This window comes from Ascaphus truei, chromosome 18, assembly GCF_040206685.1.
Source record: "Ascaphus truei isolate aAscTru1 chromosome 18, aAscTru1.hap1, whole genome shotgun sequence".
NCBI classification, from domain to species: Eukaryota; Metazoa; Chordata; class Amphibia; order Anura; family Ascaphidae; genus Ascaphus; species Ascaphus truei.
The window spans coordinates 35,445,880-35,470,091 of record NC_134500.1 but is presented as its reverse complement, the minus strand read 5'-3'; the positions used below and the strand labels follow the sequence as shown (position 1 = coordinate 35,470,091).

Below are 24,212 nucleotides of genomic sequence, written 5' to 3'. Positions count from 1 at the left end.
CAGAGCGAGGTCACACGTCCCAGGTCACAGAGCGAGATCACACGTCCCAGGTCACAGAGCGAGGTCACACGTCCCAGGTCACACGTCCCAGGTCACAGAGCGAGGTCACACATCCCAGGTCACAGAGCGAGGTCACACGTCCCAGGTCACAGAGTGAGGTCACACGTCCCAGGTCACAGAGCGAGGTCACACGTCCCAGGTCACAGTGCGAGGTCACACGTCCCGGGTCACAGTGCGAGGTCACACGTCCCGGGTCACAGAGCGAGGTCACACGTCCCAGGTCACAGAGCGAGGTCACACGTCCCGGGTCACAGAGCGAGGTCACACGTCCCGGGTCACAGAGCGAGGTCACACGTCCCGGGTCACAGAGCGAGGTCACACGTCCCAGGTCACAGAGCGAGGTCACACGTCCCAGGTCACAGAGCGAGGTCACACGTCCCAGGTCACAGAGCGAGGTCACACGTCCCAGGTCACAGAGCGAGGTCACACGTCCCAGGTCACACGTCCCAGGTCACAGAGCGAGGTCACACGTCCCAGGTCACAGAGCGAGGTCACACGTCCCGGGTCACAGAGCGAGGTCACAGAGCGAGGTCACATGTCCCAGGTCACAGTGCGAGGTCACACGTCCCAGGTCACAGAGCGAGGTCACACGTCCCAGGTCACAGAGCGAGGTCACACGTCCCAGGTCACAGAGCGAGGTCACACGTCCCAGGTCACAGAGCGAGGTCACACGTCCCAGGTCACAGTGCGAGGTCACACGTCCCAGGTCACAGAGCGAGGTCACACGTCCCAGGTCACACGTCCCAGGTCACAGAGCGAGGTCACACGTCCCAGGTCACAGAGCGAGGTCACACGTCCCAGGTCACACGTCCCAGGTCACAGAGCGAGGTCACACGTCCCAGGTCACAGTGCGAGGTCACACGTCCCAGGTCACAGAGCGAGGTCACACGTCCCAGGTCACAGAGCGAGGTCACACGTCCCAGGTCACAGAGCGAGGTCACACGTCCCAGGTCACAGAGCGAGGTCACACGTCCCAGGTCACAGAGCGAGGTCACACGTCCCAGGTCACAGAGCGAGGTCACACGTCCCAGGTCACAGAGCGAGGTCACACGTCCCAGGTCACAGAGCGAGGTCACACGTCCCAGAGCGAGGTCACACGTCCCAGGTCACAGAGCGAGGTCACACGTCCCAGGTCACAGTGAGAGGTCACACGTCCCAGGTCACAGAGCGAAGTCACACGTCCCGGGTCACAGAGCGAGGTCACACGTCCCAGGTCACAGAGCGAGGTCACACGTCCCAGGTCACAGAGCGAGTTCACACGTCCCAGGTCACAGAGCGAGGTCACACGTCCCAGGTCACAGAGCGAAGTCACACGTCCCGGGTCACAGAGCGAGGTCACACGTCCCAGGTCACAGAGCGAGGTCACACGTCCCGGGTCACAGAGCGAGGTCACACGTCCCGGGTCACAGAGAGCGACACAAATGATGAAGGAACCATCGGGATAACGAGAGCACAACAAATCATGAGAGGAGGAACGAGGAGACCCCGAACATTCAGACACAAAAAGCACCCGGTTACTCTCCAAATCCTTAGCCAGCTCAACCACTTCAGAGATCAGTAAACCACAATAAGATTCACCCCACCCCCAAGGGAAAATTCTCAGAGGGGGAGACAGTGAGGGGGGCGGGGTAAGTGAGTGAGGGAGAAGGAGGGGGGCGGGGTAAGTGAGTGAGGGAGAAGGAGGGGGGATTTAGAGATGAGGCGAGTGAGAGAGAGTAGGCGGCTAGTGAGTGAGAGGAAGGGGCGAGTGAGCGAGAGGAAGGGGCGAGTGAGCGAGAGGAAGGGGCGAGTGAGCGAGAGGAAGGGGCGAGCGAGTGAAAGGAAGGGGAGTGTGAGAGGATAGGGAGAGAGAAAGATGGGGGGAGTGAGAGGAAGGGGTGAGTGAGAGGAGGCAGGAGAGAGAGGAAGGGGAGAGTGAGTGACAGGAAGGGGAGAGTGAGTGACAGGAAGGGGAGAGCGAGCGAGAGGAAGGGGAGAGCGAGCGAGAGGAAGGGGCGAGCGAGCGAGAGGAAGGGGCGAGCGAGCGAGAGGAAGGGGCGAGCGAGCGAGAGGAAGGGGCGAGCGAGCGAGAGGAAGGGTCGAGCGAGCGAGAAGAAGGGGCGAGTGAGCGAGAGGAAGGGGCGAGTGAGCGAGAGGAAGGGGCGAGTGAGCGAGAGGAAGGGGCGAGCGAGTGAGAGGAGCAGGTAGTGTGAGGGGAGTGTGAGTGAGAGGATGGGGAGTGTGAGAGGACAGGGAGAGAGAAAGATGGGGGGAGTGAGAGGAAGAGGTGAGTGAGTAAGAGGAAGGGGAGAGCGAGTGAAAGGGGCGAGTGAGCGAGAGGAAGGGGAGAGCGAGTGAAAGGGGAGAGCGAGCGAGAGGAAGGGGCGAGTGAGCGAGAGGAAGGGGCGAGTGAGCGAGAGGAAGGGGAGAGTGAGTGACAGGAAGGGGCGAGTGAGCGAGAGGAAGGGGCGAGTGAGTGAGAGGAAGGGGCGAGTGAGTGACAGGAAGGGGCGAGTGAGTGACAGGAAGGGGTGAGTGAGTGACTGGAAGGGGCGAGTGAGTGACTGGAAGGGGCGAGTGAGCGAGAGGAAGGGGGAGAGTCAGCGAGAGGAAGGGGCGAGTGAGTGACTGGAAGGGGCGAGTGAGTGACAGGAAGGGGCGAGTGAGTGACAGGAAGGGGCTAGTGAGTGACAGGAAGGGGCGAGTGAGTGACAGGAAGGGGTGAGTGAGCGAGAGGAAGGGGCGAGTGAGTGACAGGAAGGGGCGAGTGAGCGACAGGAAGGGGCGAGTGAGCGAGAGGAAGGGGAGAGTGAGCGAGGGGAAGGGGGAGAGTGAGCGAGAGGAAGGGGGAGAGTCAGCGAGAGGAAGGGGGAGAGTCAGCGAGAGGAAGGGGCGAGTGAGCGAGAGGAAGGGGCGAGTGAGTGACCGGAAGGGGCGAGTGAGAGAGAGGAAGGGGCGAGTGAGCGAGAGGAAGGGGCGAGTGAGAGAGAGGAAGGGGCGAGTGAGCGAGAGGAAGGGGCGAGTGATCGAGAGGAAGGGGCGAGTGAGCGAGAGGAAGGGGCGAGTGAGCGAGAGGAAGGGGCGAGTGAGCGAGAGGAAGGGGCGAGTGAGCGAGAGGAAGGGGCGAGTAAGCGAGAGGAAGGGGCGAGTGAGAGAGAGGAAGGGGCGAGTGAGAGAGAGGAAGGGGCGAGTGAGCGAGAGGAAGGGGCGAGTGATCGAGAGGAAGGGGCGAGTGAGCGAGAGGAAGGGGCGAGTGAGTGACAGGAAGGAGCGAGTGAGTGACAGGAAGGGGCGAGTGAGTGACAGGAAAGGGAGAGTGAGTGACAGGAAAGGGAGAGTGAGTGACAGGAAGGGGAGAGTGAGTGACTGGAAGGGGCGAGTGAGCGAGAGGAAGGGGAGAGTGAGTGACAGGAAGGGGAGAGTGAGTGACTGGAAGGGGCGAGTGAGCGAGAGGAAGGGGAGAGTGAGTGACAGGAAGGGTCGAGTGAGCGAGAGGAAGGGGCGAGTGAGCGAGAGGAAGGGGCGAGTGAGTGACAGGAAGGGGAGAGTGAGTGAGTGACAGGAAGAGGCGAGTGAGTGACAGGAAGGGGCGAGTGAGTGACAGGAAGGGGCGAGTGAGTGACAGGAAGGGGCGAGTGAGTGACAGGAAGGGGCGAGTGAGCGAGAGGAAGACGAGAGTGACAGGAAGGGGAGAGTGAGTGACAGGAAGGGGAGAGTGAGTGACTGGAAGGGGAGAGTGAGTGACAGGAAGGGAAGAGTGAGTGACAGGAAGGGGAGAGTGAGTGACAGGAAGGGGCGAGTGAGCGAGAGGAAGGGGAGAGTGAGTGACTGGAAGGGGAGAGTGAGTGACAGGAAGGGGAGAGTGAGTGACAGGAAGGGGCGAGTGAGCGAGAGGAAGGGGAGAGTGAGTGACAGGAAGGGGAGAGTGAGTGACTGAAAGGGGCGAGTGAGCGAGAGGAAGGGGAGAGAGTGACAGGAAGGGGCGAGTGAGCGAGAGGAAGGGGCGAGTGAGCGAGAGGAAGGGGCGAGTGAGCGAGAGGAAGGGGCGAGTGAGTGACAGGAAGGGGCGAGTGAGTGACAGGAAGGGGAGAGTGAGTGACAGGAAGGGGAGAGTGAGTGACAGGAAGGGGAGAGTGAGTGACAGGAAGGGGCGAGTGAGTGACAGGAAGTGGCGAGTGAGCGAGATGAAGGGGCGAGTGAGTGACAGGAAGGGGCGAGTGAGTGACAGGAAGGGGCGAGCGAGCGAGAGGAAGGGGCGAGTGAGCGAGAGGAAGGGGCGAGTGAGCGAGATGAAGGGGCGAGTGAGTGACAGGAAGGGGCGAGTGAGCGAGATGAAGGGGCGAGTGAGTGACAGGAAGGGGCGAGTGAGTGACAGGAAGGGGAGAGTGAGTGACAGGAAGGGGCGAGTGAGTGACAGGAAGGGGCGAGCGAGCGAGAGGAAGGGGCGAGCGAGAGGAAGGGGCGAGTGAGCGAGAGGAAGGGGCGAGTGAGCGAGAGGAAGGGGAGAGTGAGCGAGAGGAAGGGGAGAGTGAGTGACAGGAAGGGGCGAGTGAGCGAGAGGAAGGGGAGAGTGAGTGACAGGAAGGGGCGAGTGAGCGAGAGGAAGGGGCGAGTGAGCGAGAGGAAGGGGCGAGTGAGCGAGAGGAAGGGGCGAGCGAGCGAGGAAGGGGCGAGTGAGCGAGAGGAAGGGGCGAGTGAGCGAGAGGAAGGGGCGAGTGAGCGAGAGGAAGGGGCGAGTGAGCGAGAGGAAGGGGCGAGTGAGCGAGAGGAAGGGGCGAGTGAGCGAGAGGATGGGGCGAGTGAGCGAGAGGAAGGGAGAGAGCAGGCCTGTACCTGATGGTGATCTCCGCCTCGTCCCACTGCACTTTGGCAGACGTGCTGCCCTCCTTCACCACGCCCAGCAGGGTGGCGTGCCGCCCCGTCTGCTTGTGCACGCAGCGGCCGCCCACCCGAAGCCCGGCGTCCACCCCGCCGATGACCGCCAGCACCGGCCACACCTCCGCGCAGAGCGTCTTCAGCTGGGCCTCCCCCAGCTCGGCCAGGCCGTGCCGGCCGTGCTTCCCCTTCTCCTCCTCCCTCTCGTCCCGACCCTCCTGCTCGTCCCGGCTCTGCGCCGAGCGGCTCTTCTTCAGCTTCCCGGCCGACTCCTTCAGGCACGGCTTGATCTTCTGCAGCCGCTCCACCATCTTCTTGTTGATGCAGTGAGTCCAGCGGTCGGCGCGGTGCAGGACCCGCAGGAGCTGCACGCTGGACTCCGCCAGGACGGCGGCCACCGGGCTGCAGATGGGGTCGCCGGGGAGCAGGTCCCGTGGGGTCCCGCGCATCTGCATGTCGCAGATCTTCACCTAGAGGACGGCACGCCACCGTGGGGTCAGGACCGCTTACTCTAGGCACCTGTACAATCACTGGGTGGGTCAGCCGGCATCCTGCTTCACCGGCAAGCCGCGGTGAGTCATGCCGGCAAGGTAGCCGGAGACAACTGGGTCAAACGTCAATATGTTGTTTGATGGACCAAGAATGGTATTCTCTAGCACAGGGGGGCTCAACTCCAGTCCTCAACCCCCCTCCCCCCCCCCAACAGGTCTGGTTTTCAGGATATCCCTGCTTCAGCACAAGTGGCTCAATCAGAGGCTCAGTCTGTGACTCAGCCTCTGATTGAGCCATCTGTGCTGAAGCAGGGATATCCTGAAAACTGGACCTGTTGGGGGCCGGGGGGAGGGACGGATTGAGGACTGGAGTTGAGCCCCCTGCGATAGAGAATAGATTGTGGGGTACAGAGTTCCCCAAACCTCGCAGTACACACGAAGAAGAGACCTGGGGAGGTTTGGAGAGCTGTCACTTAATTACCCCCCAACATTTCCCAGGGCGGCAAGCAACACAGGGCCTAACCTCCGTGCCCCGGATCCCACCCCAGAGGTGGCTGCACGAGTGTTCAACTGAAATATCATCGCAAAGTGCTTTGGAAATAGAGGGCACCAGGCACTCTCAGTAACAAATAATGGGGATTACTCCTCCCTTACCTTTTCCCCACAGGTACTCTCTCAGTAACAAATACTGGGGATTACTCCTCCCTTACCTTTTCCCCACAGGTACTCTCTCAGTAACAAATAATGGGGATTACTCCTCCCTTACCTTTTCCCCACAGGTACTCTCTCAGTAACAAATACTGGGGATTACTCCTCCCTTACCTTTTCTCCACAGGTACTCTCTCAGTAACAAATAATGGGGATTACTCCTCCCTTACCTTTTCCCCACAGGTACTCTCTCAGTAACAAATACTGGGGATTACTCCTCCCTTACCTTTTCTCCACAGGTACTCTCTCAGTAACAAATAATGGGGATTACTCCTCCCTTACCTTTTCTCCACAGGTACTCTCTCAGTAACAAATAATGGGGATTACTCCTCCCTTACCTTTTCTCCACAGGTACTCTCTCAGTAACAAATACTGGGGAGTAATCCTCCCTTACCTTTTCTCCACAGGTAATCCCCAACAAATACTGGGGATTACTCCTCCCTTACCTTTTCTCCACAGGTACTCGCAGTAACAAATACTGGGGATTACTCCTCCCTTACCTTTGCTCCACAGGTACTCTCAGTAACAAATACTGAGGATTAATCATCCCTTACCTTTTCTCCACAGGTACACTCTGGGTAACAAATACTGGGGATTAATCCTCCCTTACCTTTTCTCCACAGGTACCCTCTGGGTAACAAATACTAAGGATTAATCCTCCCTTACCTTTTCCCCACATGTACACTCTGGGTAACAAATACTGGGGATTAATCCTCCCTTACCTTTTCTCCACAGGTACTCTCAGTAACAAATACTGGGGAGTAATCCTCCCTTACCTTTTCTCCACAGGTACACTCTGGGTAACAAATACTGGGGATTACTCCTCCCTTACCTTTGCTCCACAGGTACTCTCAGTAACAAATACTGGGGATTACTCCTCCCTTACCTTTTCTCCATAGGTACTATCAGTAACAAATACTAGGGATTAATCCGCCCTTACCTTTTTTCCACAGGTACTCTCTCAGTAACAAATAATGGGGATTACTCCTCCCTTACCTTTTCTCCACAGGTACTCTCTCAGTAACAAATAATGGGGATTACTCCTCCCTTACCTTTTCTCCACAGGTACTCTCTCAGTAACAAATAATGGGGATTACTCCTCCCTTACCTTTTCTCCACAGGTACTCTCTCAGTAACAAATACTGGGGAGTAATCCTCCCTTACCTTTTCTCCACAGGTAATCCCCAACAAATACTGGGGATTACTCCTCCCTTACCTTTTCTCCACAGGTACTCGCAGTAACAAATACTGGGGATTACTCCTCCCTTACCTTTGCTCCACAGGTACTCTCAGTAACAAATACTGAGGATTAATCATCCCTTACCTTTTCTCCACAGGTACACTCTGGGTAACAAATACTGGGGATTAATCCTCCCTTACCTTTTCTCCACAGGTACCCTCTGGGTAACAAATACTAAGGATTAATCCTCCCTTACCTTTTCCCCACATGTACACTCTGGGTAACAAATACTGGGGATTAATCCTCCCTTACCTTTTCTCCACAGGTACACTCTGGGTAACAAATACTGGGGATTACTCCTCCCTTACCTTTTCTCCATAGGTACTATCAGTAACAAATACTAGGGATTAATCCGCCCTTACCTTTTCTCCGCAGGTACTCTCAGTAACAAATACTAGGGATCAATCTGCCCTTACCTTTTCTCCACAGGTACACTCTGGGTAAGAAATACTAAGGATTAATCCGCCCTTAACTTTTCCCCACAGGTACTCTATAGGTAACAAATACTGGGGATTAATCCACCCTTACCTTTTCCCCACAGGTACACTCTGGGTAACAAATACTGGGGATTAATCCACCCTTACCTTTTCCCCACAGGTACACTCTGGGTAACAAATACTGGGGATTGATCCTCCCTTACCTTTTCTCCACAGGTACTCTATAGGTAACAAATACTGGGGATTAATCCTCCCTTACCTTTTCCCCACAGGTACTCTCAGTAACAGATACTGGGGAGTAATCCTCCCTTACCTTTTCTCCACAGGTACTCTCTCAGTAACAAATACTGGAGATTAATCCTCCCTTACCTTTTCTCCACAGGTACTCTCAGTAACAAATACTGGGGATTGATCCTCCCTTACCTTTTCTCCACAGGTACTCAGTAACAAATACTGGGGATTGATCCTCCCTTACCTTTTCCCCAGGATTGCTGCTGTAAAACATGACGCACGGGTACAAGTCTGCGGCGTCCACGTCTTCAAACGCCAGCTTCGGTTCCTGTCACAGATAATGCCAGTGTCAGGTGCCACGTTGACGTGTATACAGACAGATAATGAGTGTCAGGTGCCACGTTGACGTGTATACAGACAGATAATGATAGTGTCAGGTGACACGTTGACGTGTATACAGACAATGAGTGTCAGGTGCCACGTTGCCTTGTATACAGACAGATAATGAGTGTCAGGTGCCACGTTGCCGTGTATACAGACAGATAATGACAGTGTCCAGTGCCACGTTGACGTGTATACAGACAGATAATGACAGTGTCCGGTGCCACGTTGACGTGTATACAGACAATGACAGTGTCAGGTGCCACGTTGACGTGTATACAGATAATGCCAGTGTCAGGTGCCACGCTGACGTGTATACAGATAATGCCAGTGTCAGGTGCCACGTTGACGTGTATACAGATAATGCCAGTGTCAGGTGCCACGTTGACGTGTATACAGACAGATAATGACAGTGTCAGGTGCCACGTTGACGTGTATACAGATAATGCCAGTGTCAGGTGCCACGTTGCCGTGTATACAGACAGATAATGCCAGTGTCAGGTGCCACGTTGACGTGTATACAGACAGATAATGACAGTGTCCGGTGCCACGTTGACGTGTATACAGACAATGACAGTGTCAGGTGCCACGTTGACGTGTATACAGACAGATAATGACAGTGTCAGGTGCCACGTTGCCGTGTATACAGACAGCCCTGCTTCAGCACAGGTAGCTCAATCTGTGGCGAAGACTGCACCACCTGTGCAGAAGCAGAGTTTGATTGAGCCATCTGTGCTGAAGCAGGGATATCCTTAAAACCTGAACAGTTGGTAGCTCTTGAGGCTCAATCAGTGGCTCAGTAGTTGGCAAACTCCAGGGTTCAAGGGCCCCCAACAAGTCAGGTTTTAAGGCTATCCCTGCTTCAGCACAGGTGGTTCAGTCAGAATGACTGAGCTACGACCAAATGACAGCCGCGACTCACCCCGCCGCTGGGACATTAGCCGCTTCGCCGCCGCCTTAACCTAAAACCCCCTACCCTAAGCTCTTACCCCAAGACCCCTTAAACTAACCCCCTACCCTAACCGCTAAAACCCCTTACATTAACCCCGGTAATTTCAGCCCCGGGGACCCTGCTTCCGGAGACACAGACCTCCGCAGGGGGCGCCGGTAGCCGCTCTGCTTCCGGAGATACAGGCCTCCGTAGGGGCGCTGGTAGCCGCCCTGCCTCCGGAGACACAGACCTCCGCAGGGGGCGCCGGTAGCTGCTCTGCTTCCGGAGATACAGGCCTCCGTAGGGGCGCTGGTAGCCGCCCTGCCTCCAGAGACACAGACCTCCGCAGGGGGCGCCGGTAGCCGCTCTGCTTCCGGAGATACAGGCCTCCGTAGGGGGCGCCGGTAGCCGCTCTGCCTCCGGAGATACAGGCCTCCGTAGGGGGCGCCGGTAGCCGCTCTGCCTCCGGAGACACAGACCTCTGCAGGGGGCGCCGGTAGCGGCTCCGCTCGGTTAGCAGGGATCACGTAATGACGGAGTTTCAAAGCTGCAGCGGCTTAAGAGCCAATAGGAAGCCGTGATGTCATCAGGTTCGGCTTCCTATTTGGCCCACGTGTTAAAGCGGGAGCTTTAAACCCCGGCTAGCTCGGCCGGAGTGGCTACCGGCGCCCCCCCACGGAGGTCTATATCTCCCGGATCAGGGGGGGGGGGGTCTCCGGAGCGGAAATTAATGGGGTTGACCGATCGGCAGCATCGTCGCCGAACAAACAAGACCCCCCGGCCTTCTGTTCCGCCCATCGCCGGTGGGGCCCAGTGGACGGGGACCTGGCGCGTCACCTCTCCGTTCTTGCCGAAGGACACGGTCCGGGCCTCCATGTCCAGCACGCAGGTGATGAAGTCCCCCTGGGTGAAGCTGGGCAGGGTCAGCGTCTGCTCCCCGTTGTGGTACAGGTTGCCGCTGTAGGCCCGGTACAGCCACATGTCCGAGGTGGTGCGGTGGTTGAAGTCGTGGACCGGCCAGCGGGAGACGCCCACGCAGGTTCCCTCGTTACCGCGGTTCTCCTTCACGATATAAAACTGCGTGAGAGGGGGGGGGGGGGAGAAGACACCCCGGGAGAAGACCCCTCGTTAATCTCTAGTCCGCAATGGGGGTCAGTGTTTGCATAGAGTGACCCATGTCATACGGTTTCCCCCTTTGGGTCGGTCCCTCTTACCCCCAAAAGGTCCCAATGGCGGTGACGTATTTAATGGGCTAAATCTATGGGATTGGTAGAAAAATCCGACACTAGAAGTATTATTAAACCCTGTATTGAAGTCAGTGTGTAAGCCGGAGGACGCGGAGACCTGGGAGGGGGGGGGGGTATCTCTGTGCTGAGACCCGGGAGGGGGGGGGGATATCTCTGTGATGTATGCGCGCTGAGACCCGGGAGGAGGGTGATCCCTGTGTCATATAGCGTACCAATTTGCCAACATGCGCCAGAGGTTACGCCAGACACGCGGCGGAGGTCACGCCAGACACGCGGCACAGGTCACGCCAGACACGCGGCACAGGTCACGCCAGACACTCGGCACAGGTCACGCCAGACATTCGGCACAGGTCACGCCAGACACTCGGCACAGGTCACGCCAGACACTCGGCACAGGTCACGCCAGACACTCGGCACAGGTCACGCCACTCGGCACAGTTCACGCCACTCGGCACAGTTCACGCCACTCGGCACAGGTCACGCCAGACACCCAGGGGAGCTCAAGCCAGCCACACAGCGGAGGCCGTGCCAGACACACGGTGAAGTACCACTGAAGGGTGTTGAGTACCACTGATATCACAGGCCATGAACCCTGCACAACGTGAAGGATAATGAACCCGTCAGGAAAACCAGTTTCCAGACATCTCAGAAGAGATACCAGCAGGGACTAACCCCCACATTCACGGTCTGGATCATTTAACCAGTTTGATGCCTGTAAGAGGCAGCTTTGGCTGTCCAGAGCTTAAAGAGACGCGGTGTGTTTGGGGAGCGGAAGGAGATGTAAACCCCTTGCTCCCAACCGGAAATGAATTCATCATTTGCATCCTTATGCCTCGAGACACTCCCCGATACTCCCACCCTACAGAACACCAGCTGTCCACATACCTTCCACTGGTAACACCCGGATGTCACCCCGGTGGACGCCAGTCCGTAGCCTTTGCCACCACTGCCATGGGTCAGAATTTGCCCGTTTTCTACGAGGCAGCACTGCGTCTTCTCGGGATCGAAGGAGACTTCCTGGATGGGCAAATTCTCCTCTTCCTCCTCCAGCTCTCCCTGCTTCTGCGGGGTCAGAGGAAGGGTGAGTGCGACCGACACCCAATCCCATGCAGGCTGGGAAATTAACCATTTCTCAAACCTGAACCCCTCTCGCAGGAAATCGTTAAAGGCAGTCTCCACCCAACTTAGGAAACCTTCAATGTGAACGTTCACACGCCCGGTAATAACTCTGTGTGTTTAATATAATCAGGAAATACACAATAATCCCGCTAATCCTCCCAGGTATTGGACGTCGCGGGTCCCTCAGTGTGTGCCGCCATGTTCAGTGTTCTGCGTCTCTCTGCTGTCCGGCTGTCCCCTCCTCTGAGGCTCCTCCGGCGACAGGGAGCGTTGGGTGACAGCAGGACGGGGAGTGTTGAATAGACGGGGATATTAATTTAAAGTTCCCATGTCAGAGGGAGTTTATTTATCAGCGATGTTTCCCCAGTGTTAGAAGTATCTCAGCTGCTGGGTCATTCAGTGACATCGTATCTGCATGTGACATCACTTGCTGTCCCATAAATGACATCATCAAAGTAAGAACTCTGCGACTTCCTGTTCTGTGTTTTAAAGTACAAAACTTCAACATGCTTAAAAAAACAAAACAAGAAAAGACCCTCATTTAAATGAAACATTTGAGGGTGCAGACTGCTTTAGAAACCCGTGCTGATCTCACATCTAGAGAGAAAACGAATCCAGTGAAGAAAAAAGGTGCAAGCGCAAATAATACTACACAAATAATGAGATATTAGAATTAATACTGTCCTTAATTGAAAACGCAGCTCCCAGAACAGGACTCGATCGCAGTCCAGATGATACAAGCAGAAAACAACAGGGGCGCAGATCTCATTCAGGACATAGAAAAAATAATTAAAACAGAAAATAGTGCAACACTGTATGAGTAGAGTACCCCCTGAAGAAGGCGGACGGACGAAACGCGTAGGGCGGAGTTTGTGCTGCACCAGGACTTTGGGGGGATTCATATACAGCTGGTGGACCTCAGTGTTCAGCCCAAGGAACCGTTTTACGGCCGTGGAGCAGTGACTGAAGCCGATATTGGGTTTGGCGTCTGCCCGTATCTGTGTTGTGACCCTGGGCGGTCTGAATGCCTAATACCAAGTCACTTGTGTAAGTGCAACACTTTGTGTCTTTGTTAATTAAAAGCAACATTATACTATATTTTGCTTTTTCCTTCCACATGTGAGGTCTTCCTCACTCCCTCCCTCTCGTTACCCGAGTTGTTACCTATGATGGTGTGAAGTACCCACCTGGAAGATTACAGATGCGGTTACTTCATATAACCACGCTGCCCGTGAATCACGTGGAACACGCGAGTTGAATATTAATCTACCTTTTTGTCATACAGTGTGGCACTATTTTCTGTTTTAATTATTTGTTCTATGTCCTGAATGAGATCTGCGCCCCTGTGTTTTCTGCTGGTCTCACGTCTCCAATGTCCTTGTCTGAACTCATGGTCGGCTCGGTGCTGGAGCATACCAGGAGACTGTGGTCCACAGTGGGGAGTCCTTATGTTTATCATTAATTCCAAAAGGGGGGGGTTATTGAGGTGGGGGTGCTGTGTTAAGCCCTTCATGGCGGTGTCCCAGCTTCCTGGGGTCCATTTCCTAAGCGAGCGGGGTTACCTGCAGCTTGGCCTCTTGCTCCTTCTCCTTGACCTGGACGGCGTGCTTGGCCTGGGCGATCGGAGCTTCCCACATGCAGTCAGACAGAAGCGAGAACAGCCTCTCTACCACCTGTCCCAACGAGAAGAGAAAGGGACCGAGAGGTCGGTCACCCTCCGCGTGTGGAAAGCAGGACAGGTCAGAGGTCACATCAGGAGATCTGGTATTGGAAGGGGGACAGGGTGGGGTCGTCCAGAAATTGGTTCCGTATGCATATATACGGCTTGATACCTGTGCCATCTGGTCGTCCTCCACGCTGGCTTCACACGCAGGGAGAACGGCTTCCAGGACATGCAGGGCAAGGAGACGTGTCCTCAAGTTCCCCACCAGCGGAACCCCTACAAGAGAGCGGGGCTGTTACTGCCACATCTGCCCTCCCTGGCTGCTCCCTACAAGAGAGCGGGCTCTTACTGCCCTCCCTGGCTGCTCCCTACAAGAGAGCGGGGCTGTTACTGCCACATCTGCCCTTCCTGGCTGCTCCCTACAAGAGCGGGCTGTTACTGCCACATCTGCCCTCCGTAGCTGCTCCATACAAGAGAGTGGGTCTGTTACTGCCACATCTGCCCTCCCTGGCTGCTCCCTACAAGAGAGCGGGGCTGTTACTGCCACATCTGCCCTCCCTGGCTGCTCCCTACAAGAGAGCGGGGCTGTTACTGCCACATCTGCCCTCCCTAGCTGCTCCCTACAAGAGAGCGGGTCTGTTACTGCCACATCTGCCCTCCCTGGCTGCTCCCTACAAGAGAGCGGGGCTGTTACTGCCACATCTGCCCTCCGTAGCTGCTCCCTACAAGAGAGCGAGGCTGTTACTGCCACATCTGCCCTCCCTGGCTGCTCCCTATAAGAGAGCGGGCTGCTACTGCCACATCTGCCCTCCCTGGCTGCTCCATACAAGAGAGCGGGGCTGTTACTGCCACATCTGCCCTCCCTGGCTGCTCCCTACAAGAGAGCGGGTCTGTTACTGCCACATCTGCCCTCCCTGGCTGCTCCCTACAAGAGAGCGGGGCTGTTACTGCCACATCTGCCCTCCCTGGCTGCTCCCTACAAGAGAGCGGGCTGTTACTGCCACATCTGCCCTCCCTGGCTGCTCCCTACAAGAGAGCGGGCTGTTACTGCCACATCTGCCCTCCCTGTCTGCTCCCTACAAGAGAGCGGGGCTGTTACTGCCACATCTGCCCTCCCTGGCTGCTCCCTACAAGAGAGCGGGGCTGTTACTGCCACATCTGCCCTCCCTGGCTGCTCCCTACAAGAGAGCGGGGCTGTTACTGCCACATCTGCCCTCCCTGGCTGCTCCCTACAAGAGAGCGGGGCTGTTATTGCCACATCTGCCCTCCCTGGCTGCTCCCTACAAGAGAGCGGGGCTGTTACTGCCACATCTGCCCTCCCTGGCTGCTCCATACAAGAGAGCGGGGCTGTTACTGCCACATCTGCCCTCCCTGGCTGCTCCCTACAAGAGAGCGGGTCTGTTACTGCCACATCTGCCATCCCTGGCTGCTCCCTACAAGAGAGCGGGGCTGTTACTGCCACATCTGCCCTCCCTGGCTGCTCCCTACAAGAGAGCGGGCTGTTACTGCCACATCTGCCCTCCCTGGCTGCTCCCTACAAGAGAGCGGGCTGTTACTGCCACATCTGCCCTCCCTAGCTGCTCCCTACAAGAGAGCGGGCTGTTACTACAACACATACCCCCCTACAACACCATTAAGGACTGCCCCTTTAAAGAAGGCATACACCCCTGTGTAATTTCCATGCTGGTCCAGTAAAAGGTACTGGCCCTGCAGAGAGATCAGCAGCTCGGGTGAAGTTGGGCTCCTTCCTACCTGAGCTGCACTTCTGCGATGCGATGTTGAGCAGCACCTCCGTCCACTTGGGAGACGCCATCTTGGACTGGATAGCTTTGGAGGACACCACCCTCCGCAGGAAGACCAGGAAGTCCCCGAGGTGCAGCTCTGCCGTGTGCTGCTTCCGCAGGGCGGCTGCAAGAGAGAGGGCAAACTGCTCACCCCAAGGGCAGGCGACACGGTAACCTAACCCCACTCAGACTGCACGCGGGAAACGCTCTCCCTGTGTAAGAGAACGGCTTCTTTCCGGGGTGACAGGTCCCGCATTGCACAGAGGGGTAATGGCTGTGATTTTAGGGTTCAAGGAGCAATCCAAGACAGCAGGGGGTCTCCGGAGCTGGACCCCGTTAATTTCAGCTCCGAGGACCCCCCGATTCTGGAGATACTTACCTCTCAACAAGGTGCCGGCAGCCGCTCCGGCTGATCACGCTGGGCGTTAAAGCTCCCGCGTCACATGGGCCGATAGGAAGTCGCAGCGTGACGTCACAGCTTCCTATTGGCTCGCAGGACGCGAAAACTTTCAACAGCGGCCATATTGTGAACCCTGGCAGCCGGAACGGCTCCCGGCACCTAATTCGGAGGTATGCATCTCAGGAAGCAGGGGGTCCCCGTCGCTGAAATTAACAGGGCTCAGCTCCGGAGACCCCCTGCTTCAACACTATACAAAAAAGTTACAAAAATGGCCGCTTTTACGTGACACATTACACGGAGGGGCTATGGCTGTGATTATTTAGGGTCAGGCTTTGCACGGAGAGGATATAAGGGGTGTGACTGCAGTTATAAAGTAGTCAGAAATATAATATTCTGTTGTACTTTGAAAGCGCTTTGACTCCATTTCTTTTGGGCTATTTATTTTTTAATTTCTTAATCATTTTCAGAACAGAAATATAAAAGTAACCGCGTTTGTGGGAATCCAACCCGCAGAAGTTATGCACTGTGTATATATATATTCTATATTAAGTAGGATATCAATATATATTCAACACACAAAAGGTTAAAATGTTTCCTTATAACTTGGTTTTCTCAGAAGGATTTTAGGGCAGCTTGAAACAGGACATTTTTGGCGATAAGATTTATTTCCTGGCTTCCCATACATTATATGAGCTATACATTTACATTCTGAAAGGTGTGACCCTGTTTTATAGCCGTTCCTAGGTTTGTCTAGTGATCTAAACATTCCCTGGGATTCTTGTCTCATGCTGTCTGTCTCTTTCCTAGCTCTGATATATATCTTTCTTAGTTCTTTATCTTCCTGAGAAAATCAGTGTGTTTTAGTTTCATGAGAAACGAGTGCGTCATTTAGTCTAGTTACTGTAGCTAAGACCAGGGAGTGATTCATGTCTCTTTGTTCTGGGTGTATAAGAAGGGTGCAATGTTAATAATACATTACTACCTTCTACCATCTTAAGATGCATGTTACATGGAATAGAAGCATCTAATAAGCTACCTTCTTAGATACAGAAGCCATACAGATGTATCTTATAATATGTATCTTTGCTACATGAAAGCTGATTGAAGAAAGAATAAAGAATGCTGATTTTTTAACTGAACCAGGTTTCCTGATTATTATATCGAATGGAGGCTTTTCTAACACACTGCACTCAACGCCAACAACTTAACCACTATACCAGGGACGGCCAACTCCAGTCCTCAAGGGCCACCAACAGGTCAGGTTTGAAGGATATCCCTGCTTCTGCACAGGAGGCTCAGACTGAGACACTGATTGAGCCACCTGCGCTGAAGCAGGGATATCCTGAAACAAAGCCCCCTACCCATGTGCACAGTGACCATGAACCCGATGCAGGAAAGCTACGACCGGCCTGGGTATGAACGAGCACAGTATGGGAAGCTCCCGGGTGTTCCTACCTCTGAAATCCTTCTTCTCGCTCTCGCCTGTCAGCTCGCCCTTCTGACCCTCCTCCTCCTCCTCCTCATCATCATCGTCGCCGAAGGAAGCCATGAGCAGGACCCCGGCCTGGGAGAGCAGATTCTTCAGCTGACTGCACAGCAGGTCCAACAGCGACTGCACCACCTTGGGGCTGAGCTTGTCTGCGTACGTCCTACAGCGGCCAAGGACACCTCCATATTAAAGCCATATTCAACATAGGATTGAAGCAGGGGATCTCCGAGGCAGAACCCCATTCATTTCAGCTCCGGGGACCCCCTGCTTCCGGAGATACAGACCTCCGTAGTGGGTGCCGGTAGCCGCTCTGCTAGCGGGGTTCACTTAATGGCGGAATTTCAACGCTCCCGCGTCATGCCGGCCAATAGGAAGCTGTGACGTCATCCGGTTCAGCTTCCTATTGGCCCACGTGTGACGCGGGAGCTTTAAATTTCGCAGAGACATCGGTGCCCCTTTCAGAGGGTCTTTATGTCACGAGTTAGGGGGCCCCCGGAGATGAAATGAATGAATTGCGATGTGTACAGCACTGTGCTACTGTGTCAGTGTCAGGTGTTTAAAAACCACAACACTAAATGCCATTTTCTGCACTCGCCGCACTCGCGTCTAGAGGCGGGACGGCTGGAAGAAATCCCGCGCCATGACAGGGGTATTCCGAGGTATACACCGCGTGAAGTGTTCCAATAACGGCCGCTGCATCTGTACACATAAATACACACACATATATATATATATATATATATATATATACATACACACACACACACACACACACACACACACACACACACACACACACACAGACATATATACACACACACACACACAGACATATATACACACACACAGACATATACACACACACACACACACACACACACACACACACACACACACACACACACACAGACATATATACACACACACACACACACAGACATATATACACACACACAGACATATATACACACACACACACACACACACACACACACACACACACACACAGACATATATACACACACACACACACAGACATATATACACACACACAGACATATATACACACACACAGACATATATACACACACACACACACACAGACACACACACACACAGACACACACAGACACACACACACACACACACACACACACACACACACACACACACTAATATTTGATGTTTTAGAAGTCCAGTCTCTATATATGAGGTGAGCTTGGCAGGAATAACTCCACGTATTGCAGCCCCTGTATTACAGCAGCCCCTGTATTACAGCAGCCCCTGTATTACCGCAGCCCCTGTATTACAGCAGCCCCTGTATTACAGCAGCCCCTGTATTACAGCAGCCCCTGTATTACCGCAGCCCCTGTATTACAGCAGCCCCTGTATTACAGCAGCCCCTGTATTACCGCAGCCCCTGTATTACAGCAGCCCCTGTATTACAGCAGCCCCTGTATTACAGCAGCCCCTACTGCCCGTGGGAAGGGGGAATATTACGGGAGCACACGGGGGTCTCTGTATAACAGTCGGGATGTTTCCTCTTCTATTGGATGGTGGTATGAAACGTTATACCCACGTAACCCGTAAGCTGCTGGCGTGGGCCGCTCACCCCGTGGTAATGGCCAGGATCTGCAGCAGCCGGGTGCTGGCCACTTTGAGGGCCGTGCTGAGCTGGGACCCCCCGGATTTGGGGAGCAGCTGCAGGGGCTGCCCCAGCATGGTGTCCGTGCCGCACAGCTGGGACAGGACGCTGAGCAGGCCGGTGGAGATCGCCAGCGACACGTCAACGGGCTGGTACCGCACGCTCAGGGCAAACACCGTCACCAGCAGGAGGCGCTGCTGCGCTTCTGAAACGGGAGAGGGTTCTTACTCGCATACACTTACCGGGAGAAGCGCCAGATATCACACAGCAGCACTAATATATATATATATATATATATATATATACACCCAAACTCCAGGAGGGAGACGTCCTGTTCTGCCACATGGTGCTGTTACCCTGTTACTCACCCACATGGTGCTGCCCGGAGCACGGAGGTGCTGGGAGGGGGCGGTGCTGTTACCCTGTTACTCACCCACATGGTGCTGCCCGGAGCACGGAGGTGCTGGGAGGGGGCGGTGCTGTTACCCTGTTACTCACCCACATGGTGCTGCCCGGAGAATGGAGGTGCTGGGAGGGGGCGGTGCTGTTACCCTGTTACTCACCCACATGGTGCTGCCCGGAGAATGGAGGTGCTGGGAGGGGGCGGTGCTGTTACCCGGTTACTCACCCACATGGTGCTGCCCGGAGCACGGAGGTGCTGGGAGGGGGCGGTGCTGTTACCCTGTTACTCACCCACATGGTGCTTGTTGTCCTGCAGCGCCCGCTCCAGCGTGGCGGAGAGCTGCTGGTAGATTTTGTGCACGGCCCTCTGGATTTCCGTCTGGATGCGGCGCTTCGATGCTCGGATCCCGTCCTGCCAGGAAATCAGATGGGTTATGGTCTGCTCCTCGAGTGGGGACATGGCGAGGTGGGGGTATACAGAGGTACAGCAATGTGCGTACCCCCAAATCTCATGCCTTATTACGGTATGGTGCAAGGGCTCCTGTCCTGGGGTACACACACTACCATTGGTACAGAGCGGGACAGATACTGATTGGAGTGGGAGAGGCTGAGAGATATGGAGAGGGACAGGTACTGATTGGAGTGGGAGAGGCACAGAGATATGGAGAGGGACAGGTACTGATTGGAGTGGGAGAAGCAGAGATATGGAGAGGGATAGGTACTGATTGGAGCGGGAGAGGCACAGAGATATGGAGCGGGACAGGTACTGATTGGAGCGGGAGAGGCACAGAGATATGGAGAGGGACAGGTACTGATTGGAGCGGGAGAGGCACAGAGATATGGAGCGGGACAAGTACTGATTGGAGCGGGAGAGGCACAGAGATATGGAGCGGGACAGGTACTGATTGGAGCGGGAGAGGCACAGAGATATGGAGAGGGACAGGTACTGATTGGAGTGGGAGAAGCAGAGATATGGAGAGGGACAGGTACTGATTGGAGCGGGAGAGGTACTGATTGGAGCGGGAGAGGCACAGAGATATGGAGCGAGACAGGTACTGATTGGAGCGGGAGAGGCACAGAGATATGGAGCGGGACAGGTACTGATTGGAGCGGGAGAGGCACAGAGATATGGAGCGGGACAGGTACTGATTGGAGCGGGAGAGGCACAGAGATATGGAGCGGGACAGGTACTGATTGGAGCGGGACAGGTACTGATTGGAGCGGGAGAGGCACAGAGATATGGAGCGGGACAGGTACTGATTGGAGTGGGGCAGGTACTTATTGGAGTGGGAGAGGCACAGAGATATGGAGAGGGACAGGTACTGATTGGAGCGGGAGAGGCACAGAGATATGGAGCGGGACAGTGTCATGATAGCAGCTGCCAGGCTTGTAATAAAGGGGTCACACCCAGCCGGCAGTCCCTGCAATCATGCGGGACACGAGGGGTTAATGGGATCTGTGTATATGTTGATCTGCATTCCCCCGCTTCAGCAGAATTGTCGCAGGTCTTAGATGTATTTCCCCAGCAGTACTGGGTGTTAATTGCTATGTTATGTATTAACATGGAGAGAGGGGGGGAAAGGTATTGTATCCCTGACAATGGATAAAGTGTAAACATTATAACTTTTGCTTTAAACATGCTACAAAGGTGATATTTGGACACAAGTTAAATCCCACCTTTAGCAGGCGGCCCAGGGATTGTTAACCCCTTCATACTAATGGAAAGTATGATTTCACCATGTTATAGTTTATGCCATATTTGTATTCAGAAAGGCAGTGCGAGTCACATGAGCCCCCTGATGTGTTAATGAGGCAATCAGGGCGAGTCACATGAGCCCTCTGATGTGTTAATGAGGCAATCAGGGCGAGTCATTGTGGAGATAGGAGGTAACCGTGTATTTGTTATAATGTAAACCCCATAGAACCATATCTCCGGATGTGTTTATGCTAGAAAGGTGACATTTGGATATGTTTTACTATGCCAAGAACACATGCCGCATACATATTGTTAATCTGATTTACTACACGGGAAATATAGTTATGAGTTATCTCTGGTTTTCCTATAAGTTTGGATATAAGTTTGGAAGCTTGCCAGATGGCAGCTTTGATATGTAATTGTACAATCAAAGGAAGCGCCGTGAAAGCCTTTGTGATGTACTGTCCCCTGCAGAGAAGTTAGCCAGAGGTGAGAAAGACCTGGACATCAATGGAGGTGACTCGCCTCATTGCATATGCAGCAAAGTCTCACAGATGGACACTAACCATTGTGACCTGTTAAATGTAACACCCCTACAGGAAGGGTCTCTACCCCAATAAGCATTTTACTGGACATAATGGCACCCAGGCCTCTTGTCATACTTTTTTATAAATGGGCTGGCCAAGTAGGACCAGGGGAGGGGTGTATTAATGAGGGGCTGGGTAAACCCTGCTTCTCACGTTACCTGGCAACCTGTGATTGGGACAAGGTAATTGTTCACCAATAACTGAACTGCCATGCTAGGAATGGGGTCCTGCATCTATATAATTGCTTGCACCCCTTATTCCTGTGCTTGTCATGACTGTAACAACTAAATGAGCTGCTATTCGACTGAATATCTCATTATCCAACCTCAGTAAGTGTAAATATTTCTGTAATGTTATTTGCTTGATGTATTGTCTGTTCTGCTCATAAGAAATAAACTCATTCAGTTTACTATATCCTAATCTTGTTCAATCTGGCCCGGTTATTATATATAAGTTCTGTTCTCTCGTGACAGACAGGTACTGATTGGGGTGGGAGAGGCAGAGAGATATGGAGTGGGGCAGGTACTGATTGGAGTGAGAGAGGCACAGAGATATGGAGTGGGGCAGGTACTGATTGGAGTGGGAGAGAGATATGGAGTGGGGCAGGTACTGATTGGAGTGGGAGAGGCAGAGAGATATGGAGTGGGACAGGTACTGGAGTGGGAGAGGCACAGAGATATGGAGTGGGACAGGTACTGATTGGAGTGGGAGAGGCAGAGAGATATGGAGTGGGACAGGTACTGGAGTGGGAGAGGCAGAGAGATATGGAGTGGGTACTGATTGGAGTGAGGCAGAGAGATAACATGCGCATTGCCCGTCCCTCTGGTAGTGAAGGGGTTAAACAAAGTGAATATTAATACCCGATAAGTGTGGGGTTTGGGAGCTATGATCCTGTGATACAGTATATATAATATCTGGGCTGTAATCTATACTGTGTGTTCTGCAGTATAACAACAAGACTGTTTATTCTCGCTACTGTATATAGAATACTATAATATACACTATATATAGTCTCAGTATATATAGCATCATTCCTGTGCCATGTGTAACAAAACCACTTGAGATTGACCCTGTGTGTGCTGGTTACTCTGCATGCTCCGTTACTCCCCTGTTAGGAGCGGAGATTCACCCTGTGTGTGCTGGTTACTCTGCATGCTCCGTTACTCACCTGCTAGGAGCGAAGATTAACCCTGTGTGTGCTGGTTACTCTGCATGCTCCCTTACTCCCATGCTAGGAGCGGAGATTCACCCTGTGTGTGCTGGTTACTCTGCATACTCCGTTACTCCCCTGCTAGGAGCCGAGATTCACCCTGTGTGTGCTGGTTACTCTGCATGCTCCGTTACTCCCCTGCTAGGAGCGGAGATTCACCCTGTGTGTGCTGGCTACTCTGCATACTCCGTTACTCCCCTGCTAGGAGCGGAGATTCACCGTGTGTGTGCTGGTTACTCTGCATGCTCCGTTACTCCCCTGCTAGGAGCCGAGATTCACCCTTTGTGGGCTGGTTACTCTGCATGCTCCGTTACTCCCATGCTAGGAGCCGAGATTCACCCTGTGTGTGCTGGTTACTCTGCATGCTCCGTTACTCCCCTGCTAGGAGCGGAGATTCACCCTGTGTGTGCTGGTTACTCCCCTGCTAGGAGCGGAGATTCACCCTGTGTGTGCTGGTTACTCCCCTGCTAGGAGCGGAGATTCACCCTGTGTGTGCTGGTTACTCCCCTGCTAGGAGCGGAGATTCACCCTGTGTGTGCTGGTTACTCTGCATGCTCCGTTACTCCCCTGCTAGGAGCGGAGATTCACCCTGTGTGTGCTGGTTACTCTGCATGCTCCGTTACTCCCCTGCTAGGAGCGGAGATTCACCCTGTGTGTGCTGGTTACTCTGCATGCTCCGTTACTCCCCTGCTAGGAGCGGAGATTCACCCTGTGTGTGCTGGTTACTCTGCATGCTCCGTTACTCCCCTGCTAGGAGCCGAGATTCACCCTGTGTGTGCTGGTTACTCTGCATACTCCGTTACTCCCCTGCTAGGAGCCGAGATTTACCCTGTGTGTGCTGGTTACTCTGCATGCTCCGTTACTCCCCTGCTAGGAGCGGAGATTAACCCTGTGTGTGCTGGTTACTCCCCTGCTAGGAGCGGAGATTCACCCTGTGTGTGCTGGTTACTCTGCATGCTCCGTTACTCCCATGATAGGAGCCGAGATTCACCCTGTGTGTGCTGGTTACTCTGCATGCTCCGTTACTCCCCTGCGAGGAGCCGAGATTCACCCTGTGTGTGCTGGTTACTCCCCTGCTAGGAGCGGAGATTCACCCTGTGTGTGCTGGTTACTCTGCATGCTCCGTTACTCCCATGCTAGGAGCCGAGATTCACCCTGTGTGTGCTGGTTACTCTGCATGCTCCGTTACTCCCCTGCGAGGAGCCGAGATTGCCACTACAGGTATGTGCGCTGGTTACTTTGTATACTCCGTTACCCGCCCTGCTAGGCGCTCTACCTGGTAGTGATGCAGGTGGGCGCTGTCTCCCTTTGCCACGGTGTGCCCCACGGTGCCCAGCCCGAAGCATCCCGCCAGGAACTGCAGCCTGACGGAGGTGAGCAGGGCGGAGGACTGGAAGGTGGGTGACTGGCGCCCGCCAGGAGACTGCTCGTTTCCCTTCTCCTCCATCCCGGACAACAACACCAGAATCTGGTGCAGAGCTTCTAGCCGCAGCTGGGCAGGACAACACCAGAACACCGTTTAGTACAACATAAAAAAACCCTGTCCCATTAACACATTCCTATTACACGGCCCCTTTCTCAGGGATCTATTTTAGAGGTTCCCACGTTTTACCTGGATTTCAAACGCGTTGGCTTGA

General features: G+C 54.3%; 1 protein-coding gene across 1 annotated transcript in view; it reads right to left on the bottom strand.

Annotated features, from left to right (window-relative positions):
- HERC1 (HECT and RLD domain containing E3 ubiquitin protein ligase family member 1) overlaps positions 1-24,212 on the bottom strand; it is a 248,039-nt gene that overhangs the window by 122,050 nt on the left and 101,777 nt on the right. The window contains 11 exon segments of the mRNA XM_075576093.1: positions 4,873-5,384; positions 8,266-8,349; positions 10,171-10,410; positions 11,466-11,642; positions 13,262-13,372; positions 13,532-13,638; positions 15,115-15,270; positions 17,002-17,195; positions 18,648-18,885; positions 19,374-19,494; positions 23,852-24,067. Of these exon segments, the coding sequence (XP_075432208.1) occupies positions 4,873-5,384; positions 8,266-8,349; positions 10,171-10,410; positions 11,466-11,642; positions 13,262-13,372; positions 13,532-13,638; positions 15,115-15,270; positions 17,002-17,195; positions 18,648-18,885; positions 19,374-19,494; positions 23,852-24,067 (2,156 nt within the window).